The sequence below is a fragment of the Nicotiana sylvestris genome, chromosome 7, assembly GCF_000393655.2.
Source record: "Nicotiana sylvestris chromosome 7, ASM39365v2, whole genome shotgun sequence".
In the NCBI taxonomy this organism is placed as follows: Eukaryota; Viridiplantae; Streptophyta; class Magnoliopsida; order Solanales; family Solanaceae; genus Nicotiana; species Nicotiana sylvestris.
In genome coordinates, this window is record NC_091063.1 from 36,994,586 (window position 1) to 37,006,928 (window position 12,343).

Here is a 12,343-nt window from a genome sequence, read left to right on the forward strand (position 1 = left end):
AGTTCAAAATCCGAGAAGTGAAATACGTTATGGGCCGGGTCCCAGAACGTAACCAAAGCCTTTATGATGTCTCCTCTAGGTCTGATCTTTAATAACCCGATGAGACCCCCCAAATGTAGATTGACCTTATCCTGCTCTGACTTGCCCAGATCTTCCCACCACATATGCAACTCCAAAGGTATTTTGTTCATAACTGTCACCGGCAAATTCTGACTCGTGCTCATTCTGCATGTTTATTGGGGTGTTTAAAATTTAAGACTTATTTGACTCAAAATAAAATTAACACACATTTTTTTCAAAAATAAAATAAAAAACCCGATTTTGCAAATATGGCCTTTCAACACTTCGAGAACGAAGATTTGAAGGCTGTGTTGGCTCACTGGTGAAAGCCTTGCAAAAAAAATGACCACAAGTGGCTGTTCTTGCAAAAACGGCCTTCCAGTGCCCTTTTTAAGGACATTCGGCTATTTCTGACAAGAATGACATCACTCTAACTATTTTTCAAATAAAAGTAAAATTTTGTTCTTTTGGCTACTTTTGCGAAAAGGAAGTTGGACCCGATGAGGGTTGCCTACGTATCTCACACCCTGTGAGAATCAAACTGGCGTAGTTCGGGCAAAGAAAATAAACTAATTTGGAAAACAAGACTTCTTTCTTTTGTTTTTTTTTCCAAGTAAATCACACTAAAAACATTTTTTTTCTTTTTTTTTTCATTTTCTCAAAATTTTGGCAGAGTTTCGACACTATTTAGGCACTGGTTTTTTCTAAAAATAGGTAATTATCTCTCTACACTGCTATTTTTCTTTTTCTCTTTTTCCCACTTTTCCGATATTCCCGTATTTTTAAAAGCCGGTCAGCATGCAAATTTGAAGCAAATAAATACGTAAAACAAATAGGATGCAGCAGGATGGTCATTTCATTTCAGGTTGCTTGTCTTAGACGGACCCAACCCCTGTGTTGAGTCCTCTAAGTCAAAAAAATACATATGATGCACACAAACGTTCCTACTAGGGATCCAGCATGAGGTTTTGTTATACTAGGTTTAATGCCTGGGTGTATTGTTCTAGACCTGGCTTACCCGAGCGGACAACTCGAGCCGAGGATGTGAGCTGTGTACCGGTAACCAAAAGATCATCCGATTTTGCAACTCCTCCGAATCCTCGTTCTATTTTGGGATATGACACTAACAGAAAGAAGTCACGACCAGCGTGCACTCCTCAGGAGAGAGAAGAGAGGGGTTACGTAGCAGTTTATATATACAGTTCAAATAATATCAAAGCGGTAAAAAACATCACTTAGCACATTAGGCCCAAACATGTAAAAAATCAGATAAAACAAGCCAATTATAACAATTATTTAAAGCTCGAATTCTGAACCCTGAACCAGAGATTCTAGGTTCGGTCCCCAGCAGAGTCGCCAGAGCTGTCACACCTCCTTTTTACCTACACCCGCAAGGGCATAAGAGAGTTTTTCCGATTAAAGGACAATTGAAACGGGATTTATTATTAAAGATTTAGAGTCGCCACTTGGGAGATTTATGGTGTCCCAAGTCACCGGTTGAATCCTGAATCGAGGAAAAGATTGACTCTGTATTACAGTCCGCGAACCAGAAATCCGAGTAAGGAATTCTGTTAACCCGGGAGAAGGTGTTAGGCATTCCCGAGTTCCGTGGTTCTAGCACGGTCGCTTAACTACTATATTCAGCTTAATTATCTAATTTTAAACAATTATGAGCCTATGTGCAATTTTAACCTTTTAACTGCTTTTATTTAATTTTATTTTTTTAAAAAAAAATTACAACGTTATTAAAACACTTTTCGAACCACGTCACATAAATGCACCCGCGATCCTTGACATATTTTAATACTGTTGAGACTTGAATTTAGGTTACATAAATGCACACCCGAGTTTAAGGAAATTAATTTAAATGGCGCCTAAATCAACTACATTGTTTAAATTTTCCTAATCTTCGAGATTACTGAGAGGTTATGAATTATTAAAATCATATTATGTGGAGAACAATACCAACTATGCTTAAAAACAATCAAATTTCAAATAATGAAGACAAAGCAACTAAGAAAAGAACTTTAAAGGGGGCACATTAAATCTACTAGTCTTGTTCAATATCGAAGAAATCCATGTTAGAGGAGGACAAAAGAATTCAACTTTGGACAACATGAATGAATGGCCCAAGAAAAGCATTTACTTGGTACGGGTGTAAACTGTCCAGAAAAACATGTGCTAGGAAAAGATATAAAATTACTCCAACATTTCCTATAACAAGTATTTGGCCAGCAACTCAATTTTAATATCACTTGAAATTCCAATGGCGCAAACTTTATCTTAAGAAAACAACTTTGTTCTTCTGTTACTACAATTTATTTTATTTAAGAATCAACCAACATATAAAAGAGGGTAATCCAAATCCTAGATATTTTAACTATTTTCAACGCAAATGAGCAGAGTATGCAAAATTTAAAATTCAGGGCTTCCAAAACCAAAGAGCTAATCGGACATGCAAGACCATATTAATACATCTTGTTTTATTCAAGCTTGACATAAATCAGTACCAGAGAAGTGCAAAATGAAGATACAAATTTAACAATTAAAAAAAATAGACCTTAGTTAATCTTGATTCACTGAATAGGACGTCGAGCGGACAACCTCGATATCAAGTAAAATTCCCTTCTGTTTCCCCCCTTTTAACGTATCTAGCGTGATTTTCCCAAATCGATTGGAACATTATGATTGCAATTTTAAACCTTTGTACTATAAGGTAAACGTCCATAACTAAAACATGACAGTAAAGTAAGAAGTGGACATTTTCCTTTATAGAGCAAACAAAACCACCCTTGTTCTATCAATTCTCCTACATATTTGTGAACACTCAAGCTGATTGATTTGGTATAAAAAATTCAAACGGCAAATTCAAGTGGATAAACAATTCCACGGCAGATGCTCTTTTTCTTTTTAATTAGATTCCCTCGAAGTCAGTATACATTTATCACATGTTTCTCTATACACCGTTTTCATACCTTAAATCCCTACTCCAAATGATTTCAATTCAACAATTATTTTGCAAACATCGAGGTGTTTAATATTAACTAAATCACTACAGAATTTTAATCACACAAGACAAATAAAATCAACAACCATTACAGAAAGAGTTTAAAGTTTCCATTTGAACTCCAACTCAAACTTTCGGATCTTTGCACAACTTTAGTCAAACTTCAATTCCATGATAGTTTCAAAAGAATACCTGGGAATAAAGGAAAGCAAGAAGAAATGAGGGATCAGTAGGTAGCAACAACAAAACAGAGTTCCAGATTCCAGTACTAGGAGTAAACCAGCCAACCAATTTTTGAACCCAAAAAAAAACTGAAGTTTAGCAAACCAAATTCCTGTTTCGAACACACAAACAACCTAGCAAATAACAACGCCCGACTTCAAATGAATTGACCTCAAACCATTTCGAAGTCCAAACAGAAGTGAAGATTTCAATTTGCAAAGCAAAAACTCAAATGAAACAGTAATTTGTCGGATATCCTCAGTTGTTTTGTTATTTTTAGAGTTTTTTTTTCTTTTTTCGGGTTCTCCCCTATTTTCAGAATACTAGACTGTTGTCCCCCCTCAATGCCTATCTCCCTCTTGCTTTTAAACTTCAAGACTCTTTCCCTTTATCTATTAGTTGATCCTCCTTTCCAGCCTGTGTATCCCTTTACACTTATATTGTTTCAGCTTTTGAAATGTCCCCCATGTTATCTTACTTTCCAACTCTAAAAAGGGCATTAAGCTAACCATTGTCAATCTCCTTTTCATTTTTTAATTCACTCCACTAACCTAGTGCTTTTAATTAATTCAAACAGCTATTGCAATCCCAACCCTACCACTATTAAAAGCTTCCTAAAGTTAGTTAGGTAGATAATCCCTTTTATTAAACAATTCTTAGGCTATCTTTAAAGGCTTTCTAATTACTTTCAATCACAATTGGGATTTGAATCCTTTTAGACAACTAAATCTCCCAAACTCAATTCAACAAAATGCTTCACTTGAACACAATACAGTGTCGACACTTCCCTTCACATAGGTTTCGCAAGAAACAGACGTTCAGCTCCAAATTCAACCAACAACAAGAGCAGGTCAACCATATATTTCAATTAAGACCACGAGAGTAACATCGCAGTACTGAACAATAACCAAACTGAGGCATCGAATCATCATGTAAGGAACGAAATAAAACAACAGAGAAAGAAGAAACTGAGTAACAGAATTTTCAAAGAGACAAAGGAAATATTATTACATATTTCAACCTAATAGAGCACCCAATGATGATTACAGCATTTTGAATTCCGAATTCATACCTGAAACGCGAGTAAAAATCAGAAAAATAAACACGAACACAGACCAAATCACCATCGGAACTTCGGCAACTGAACCGTGCTTGAAATCGAAAAGGGTCTGACCCCGTTTTCGGCTCATCCAGATTTGTTCTCACTGTGGCTCACTCGATTTATTTTGGACTGAAATTTCCCATCTCTGTGTGTGTGTGTGTGTGTGTTTAGAAACGGAGAAGACGAAGTCAGAGAGTGGTCGTGATTTTTGTTCTCTGCCGCTGGTTCCCTTGTGTATTTCAGCTGGGTCTCCTTGTGAAGAAGAAGAAAGAACGATTGGAGAGGGTATGTTGAAGCAGACGATGACCAGAGAGGGGGAAGTCCGAATCTTGTTCTCTGTGGCTGAAGCTCTTTCAGTCTTCTTTTTAATGTATATCCATTATTTTGTGTATTGCGGCTATTGTATCTCTCAATTAGGGCCTTCAGGTGTTATTTTTTAGGTTTAGGTCTTTCAAGAAGAATAAGGATCTGGGTATTTGGGCCAGTTTGAACGGGTTTGGACTGAACTGGGGTAAAATTGGAGTGGGTTTTTGTTTGGGCTGGGGATTTCTTGGCCCAGATTTGATTTCTTCTCTTTCCTTTTCTATTTATTTCCAAACTATTTTCAAAATTAAAACTAAAAATCCTAGATTAAATGCAAATACAACAAATATATTTTTTGTATTTTTCATTAATTAAAATAGAATAAACATTCATAGATAAAAATCCAAAAAAAAAAAAAAATGCTACGCGAATTCTCCAAATTGCACACAAAGGAAAATTATTTTATTTTGAATTTGTGGGAGTAGTTCTCATAGGGCAAAAATTACGTGCTCACAATGTGTGACTTTAACCTTTTGGGAATTAGGAAGAGTGACATTGATAGGTCTTGACAAAGTAATGACATTTGTCATAATGGTGAAATCAAAAGTCATGTGCTCGGAAACACCTGAGTCAATGATCCAAAAATGGTGTTTAGAAAATGTAGGAGAATGAGTAGGAATAAACAGAGATGTACCAGCACAATTAGCAATAATACTGGCCTCAGAATTAAGTGGTAGCTTGTTGCCCAACTTTAACTTGTTCAAGGAGTTCCATCAGTTGGTTAAGCTGCCCCTGATTTATACCAATAGTAACTTCAGTCTCAGAGGTATTGGGTAGAAACTGCCCAGGTCCTTCATTTGAAAAGATTGCATTCCCTTGAATTGAATGTTGGAATTTGTTCTGTCTATTAGGGCTTTTGAATTGTTGTGGATAACCATGCAATTTGAAGCACTTGTCAATTGTATGTCATGCCTTCTTGCAGTAGTTACAAAATAGATTCTTTCTGTATTCCTGATTGTTCCTGGTAGACTGTGTTCCTGCCATATTACCTCCATAAGTATTTTGATTTCCATATCTATGTTTGTTCTGATTAAAATTCTGCCCAAGTATAGCAAAAGAGCTGGATTCAGTAGGATATTGAGCCATAGTTTAGATGTTTCTTTGTCTTTCTTCGTGAAGAAGAAGGTAATATGCTATATCAATGGTTGGAGAAGGTTGCATCATCATGATATTTCCTTTTATTCTGGTATATGTTTCATTTAAGCCCATCAAAAACAACACCAATTTATGCCTTTCCTCAAGTGCAGAGTTTTTCTCTAGTGCTCCACATTTGCAATCAATGCACATACACACTGTTCTAGCATCAATCAATTCTATTTCATCCTATATAGTCTTCATTTTGTTAAATATGATGCAATATTACTTGATCCTTATACAATTTCTAACAATTATTTTTGCAACTCAAATGATTGTGCTAGATTAGACTGACCATACCTATCTTCGAGTTGTTTCCACATGATCCTCGTGGACTTGGAATGAATCACACTTGACCTAATTTCTGGTGTTAAGGAGTTCAACAACCAAGCAAATATCATATCATTACACCTTACCCAAGACCTGAGATCTACAGCTCCATCCTTTGGACGAGGCAAGTTTCCATCAATAAAACCAAGCTTATTATTAGTTGATAAAGCAATCAATATAGATTTTCTCCAACTGCCATAGCCAGATCCATCAAAAGGAGGTGTAACCAAAGCAGTCCCAGGGGAATCAGATGCAAAAAGATAATAAGGTTATTCATAGTCAATCTTCTCCATTTCATGCACAGATTCACAATCAGAACTCGAATCAGCAATTTGTGATTCAGAATTTGGAGAATTTGACATAGAATTCAGATTTAGATATCAATCAAAATCGAAAAACAAACTGAAAAAAAACTTTAGAGAATTGTATGAGTTGAGATTGAAATCGTGTAAACCAAATGTGTGATGGATGTTGCTACTGGATCGAAGGCCCAGAGCTCTGATACCATGTCATTTTGTGGAAGATTCTAGAATAGAATTTTGTTGTACTGTATTTCTCAACTGAATATTTAATGTACAATATGTAATATATATACATGTCCTCTTACCGACTAACCTCCTAACTAACATTGATTTAATTTACTAAACTGACACTTAGTGGAACACAGCTGTCACAGACGGCTGAGATCAATAACACGTGGCAGCTTCCTTGAGCTGTGGATAAAACCCTCTCTCTTTACTCTCTTCAAACGATACCACCAAGGAAGAGAAGAGACTAGCCACTACCCATGGTCCTTAATGACCGGTAGAGCTTTTCCGACGACAGTGGGGGGAGGGGCAGAGTCGGAGGTACAAGCCAAACTACGGGTTCGATCGAACCTAGTAGCTTTTGTTCAAACAATGGTGTTTAGAATGCATTAAATATGTACAAATATTAAATTTAGAACTAAATCACTAACACTTGAAGTCGTCGCTCCAAAATTTAGAACACATAAAGTTAAAATTATAGCTCCGCCTCTGGAGTAGGGTGGTGGTGATGATGAAATGGATCTTATGGAAAATATTTGAGTATGTAATGCAAACACTTCCGAAAAACATTTCCAAACATATGTTAGTCAGATTGTCTAGTTTCTGATTACACGGCTATGCAATTTATTACTGGAAAAAATCATCTTGAAAAGATCATATCAGAATCTTGATAAAAGATATTTTGGAATACAAGAAGAAACAAACGAGTTGCTAGGGTGACAAGGCAATGAGAAGGACTAACCAGAAAATAACAAAGCGCCATGCACCTAACCTTATCAATTACTATTTGGTATTCAGCTTTATGACAAACTCGCTGTCTATTTTCAAAGCTTAACCTTTTCCATGCAAATTGGATTTAAGAATCCATCTCTTGTCTGATACTTTTGCACATGTTCTTTTCCTGATCAAGAATGTCCATTCAACCACATTACAATGTACCCTTTGTTAAAGGCGGAGCCAGGATTTGAACCTGATGAATTCGGTATTGTAGTCCGTTTAAGTTAATGGGTTCCAAATTAATAATTTATACATATTTAACATCTTTTTCAGGACAAATACAGAATTTGAACCAAAGGTACTGGGTTCAACGGAACCCGTAAGGCGTTACACCAGCTCTGCCCCTGCCCTTCAATCTGTGATCATTGGCATCCAGTTCTCAAGACAGTTCTCTATGTATATCGAGAGAATCATTTGTAGAGAACGTTGAGCATTAAGGATGATAAAAGTTGGATATAAAATAAAAATGTTCAAGAAATGCAGTAAGATCATGATATTATGTGCTATAAAAAATGTAAATGAGTCGGAGGATTTTACCCATAAACACATACTGTATTACTTACCTTTGGAGCTCAAAGTCAAGAGGCTTTGAAAATCTCAGCCAAATGCGAAAAAAGAGAAGGAAAAGAGGAACGGGGATAGAATAACTTTTTCCTCTAGCTTCTAGTCAGAATGTTGAACTAGTTTCAAGTAGCTTTCAATTATTTTTTCTTCTGAGAAATCTGTATAATATCCCTTTCCGACAGCAATACCCTCTTCCCTAGCAAGCCGCTCAACTTCAAGCTGTACTTGGTCGCCACCAATCCTAGCTGGTTCCAGTAAGTTGCAAGCAACCTCAATTGTGCCACCTCCGTGAGTTAGTGCCATGGATTGCACTGACGGAAGTCCACCTCCCCTTCCACTGACTCTCTTTGAAATTTTACGAACAATGGATATGTCATTGGTGAAAACGGGAATGTTATAGTTGTCAACCCATCTGGTAGCTCCAATTGTAACAACACCTGTTGCTTGGATTGCTCGAGCAGGACCCTCATCTGGCTTTAGTTGCAAGGTCTGCGATTTTGGCCCACCAGCCCACTGGTTTTCGTTTGAATCAGGACGAAAATATCCCAACTCCCGTCTGATTGAATCAAGTGACCTTCCCTCTTGATGTGCTGCTCCGTATAAGTAGGTCGGGACTGCAGTCTACGTTTAAGACCACTTAGTAACATTTCAAATTTATAGAGCAGTAATAACTTTCACAATATAAGGCACAGCTTCATCCTATTAGCACGATATGTATTTATTGGCAACTAGTAGAATGCAATGAAGACACAAAGTTAAAAGTTTCAAAGACCTAATATACCACTTAATTGAAGACTATGACGGTAGGTATTGGTGGTTATTTCTACAATTTACTAAAGTCTTGCTTGATATCAGCTCTTCTCCACAGGAGGCAGACACAGAAAAACTTGTCTTAAGCAACAGCTTTTGCAGAATGATACATTCCCTCAAAGCTGATCCAAATATCTTGTTTACTAGATCTCAAGTTTATAGATCTCTGCATGTAATATGAGAGAAATGGTAAAAAGAAACTAGCAATTAGTTTCAAACACCTTGTAGCACTTATTAGAGGTTATTTCTGCAATGTAGATAAAACCTCGCTTGGAAACAAGAAAAGCTTGTATTAAACATATCACTTTAGTTGAATGATTTGATCCATTAATGGCAGCTATCCACAGGATGTCCAAATACCTCATCTACTAGATCTTGTAGAGCTCTGCCTGTGATCCCAGACCATGATTTCTTTGATTTAATTGAAGCTCCAATAAGGGCACTGAAGATGGGATAACCAAAGAGAACCGTGCATATCAGATATTCTTGCCATACACTAATCAAAACAACATCTCAAAGGAAAGTTCATGGGAGAAGTGACAAATTAAGCTCCGGGAAATATTGATTGATCTATAGTGATTGTATTAAACTATCCTATTACATTTTATAAACGCACTACGTACAAGATTATCCTATGAATGAAGGTAAGCAGGAAGGTAGTGAAGCAGCTTCGTTGCATTATATGGACAAATAACTAATGCTGTATCTTTATTCACTAAGATCAGAGAAATCAGCTACCAAATATTCCACTTGATCCCATTCCAATGGAATCTGTTTCTCGTGTCTCTTCCAAAATGTAAGAACTATATACCACTCAACAATCTGATTTCAAATCCATAGCAGCACATACTAATCACAAATGGTGGTCGATTAATTCCGTCTAGGCTTTCAGCCTTTCACTATTCAGTGCTTTAAACCTTATCTTCAATTTATGTATAACCTTCTGCCTTCCAAATTTCTATGTGATTCCTCCCTTTTGTGTCAAAATTGCCATCTTTTGGAGCAGCCTTCAGAAAAATTAGTTAACCATTCACCAAATAAAAATACTACTCTTAATGTGGAACAGACAACCATTTCTTCTTCCTTCTATCTTCATACGAGCGAACAATGAAATAACAGACACCTCTCTAGTATATCTTCATTTAGCTATTAAAGAAAGAACAAGCCTTAAAATTGACTATGGTTCTATCATGGTGTCAAATCAAACCACTGTAAGCACTAAATTATCAAACACTTCACTGTCAAATTAACCACATAATTTAGTACAAGTAATGATAAAGTTGTTTTGAAAAGGATAAAAAAACAATATTATGATTAAAGGTGCTAAGAATGTTAAAGTTGGTTACAATTTAGAATAACAGATGAAAATTTATCAACCACACAGCAACAACATACACAATATACTCCAACCTTGTGGGGTCGGGTAGTGTGTAGGCAAACCTTATCCTACCCACTAAACTGTTTCCAATAGATTATCAACCACACAAGTATTCATACAATTAATCTTCCCGTCGATGCAAAACCAAGACTCAATCTTTTTTAGCTGCAAATTCACTTGCAAGATATCAAACAATTAGTCTTTCTATTAATGCAAAAACCAAGATTCAATCTTTTTAGCTGCAATATAAATTAAGGGGTGTACCCAAAAAAAAAAGACAAACCTTGAAGATTAGAACCAACTTCAAATGCCAAAGATTTAGCAGTGGAAGCAACTAACTCCAAAGAAGTGATAGCTAAGGGGTGAAAACAAATATGGTCAACAACACCAAGCCTAGGATGAGTTCCACAATGTTGTTGAAGATCAATTGTCTCAAATGCAGCTTTGACCATTTCAAATGAAGCATTTTTTAAGGGACAAGATTCAGTTGAGGGATTGGGAGATAATTTGGAGACAAGGGTGTAACCAACTCTGTTGTAAATCTCATCTTCAAATTTGTTAACAATGGGAGCCTCTGGAAATAACTTGGCAGCTTTTTCAATTGATTCAAGAGCTGCCCTGTTTCTGCTTTCTGATATGTACACTTTACCGCAAGCCAACATTAATTTTAGCATTTTCTTGTTCCTGTTCTTAGAAAAAAATGAATTTGGTGGAGTGTAGGAAAGTGATGGAAAAATGGAACATTTCTACACCACACAGAATGTGGAGATTATTCTCTATGGAGTTTGGGCCAGCTCTCTGGGCTTGTTTCCTAATATTGGGGTTTTGACACAGTTACTCACAAAAATAAAATTGTTTTATTCTTATCTATCCATTTATTTTTCTACCCATAAACTAATTATATTTTCTAGCCATAGTAGGTTTTGTGGGGAATTTTTTCTTTATTCTCCAATTCTTTTTTATTTCTATGCTTATTTTCTTTTCTTTTTTCTTTTTTTTTCTTTTCTCCTTTTCTTTTTTCTCGTTTTTTTGGGGAATTTTTTCTTTATTCTCCAATTCTTTTTTATATCTATGCTTATTTTCTTTTCTTTTTTCTTTTTTTTTTCTTTTCTCCTTTTCTTTTTTCTCGTTTTCTTCTTATTTTTTTCTTTTTCCTTTTCTAATTTCATTTAACTTCTTTTTTTATATTCTTTTTCTCTTCATAATCTAATTTCATTTACTGTTTTCACTATTTTTTTATTATTCTTTTTTATATATTATTACTAAAGAAAAATCAAATTGTATACTATGTAGCTAATACAACCAAAAAAATATTAACTAACATATGATACCAGTATAGTATATAGCTATACCAATAGGATATACAATTGTACGCAATGAGTTAAAAAAATAATTTAATTATTAAACTAAAATAATATCAGTTGTCAATAAAAAATTTAAAAATTCTAAAAGGATCTAATTGTAAGAGTATATCATTACATCATATAGCATACTATAGTTTTTATTTTATCTTTTTGCATTTTCAATTTACCCCTCACGTTGGGTAAAAGCTTAAAACAAATTAAAAGGGAAAGGCAAGTGAATTTACGGGTAATAAGTATACTATTATAGTATATTGTATACTATTACAGCATATTATTACAATATACCATAACAATATATTGTATACTATAATAGTATACTATTGCAATATAACTATATATTCCTATAGTATATTAGTATACTGTAGCGGTATACTGTAGCGGTAAACTATAATAGTGTATTGTTGCAGTATAGCTATATACTCCTACAACATATTGTATACCGTAGTAGTATACTATAACTGTGTTCTTCTTCGATTTTCAACTGAACATTTTGATCTCAATCACCTCAAATCAGGTCCAAATGCTATCAAATTTCAGTATGAACTTTTAGAAGGTACTATAAGGAATATTTAACAGTACCCACTTTGAATCAAACAAAAAATCTTCAAAAATAAAATTGAGCTTCAAGCCCAACAATGGTGGATATTCAAATACACACAAAAATTTAGATTTGGGAAGCTTACTCGAAGATACTATAAGCAATAT

General features: G+C 35.2%; 1 protein-coding gene across 1 annotated transcript; it reads right to left on the reverse strand.

Annotated features, from left to right (window-relative positions):
- Window positions 1-8,053: 8,053 nt before the first annotated feature.
- On the reverse strand, window positions 8,054-11,064 carry LOC104215236 (formiminotransferase cyclodeaminase-like protein). Its single transcript, XM_009764991.2, has 2 exons — window positions 10,558-11,064; window positions 8,054-8,700 (listed from the first exon to the last, which is right to left on the reverse strand). The coding sequence occupies exons 1-2, from the start codon at window positions 10,946-10,948 to the stop codon at window positions 8,186-8,188; spliced, it is 906 nt and encodes a 301-aa protein (XP_009763293.1). The 5' UTR covers window positions 10,949-11,064; the 3' UTR covers window positions 8,054-8,185.
- Window positions 11,065-12,343: the final 1,279 nt, after the last annotated feature.

Coding starts and splice junctions, on each gene's coding strand:
- LOC104215236 (XM_009764991.2), bottom strand. CDS start 10,948: ATGCTAAAATTAATGTTGGCTTGCGGTAAAGTGTACATATCAGAAAGC. Junction 8,701..10,557: donor AGTTGGTTCTAATCTTCAAG/GTTTGTCTTTTT, acceptor CGTAGACTGCAG/TCCCGACCTACTTATACGGA.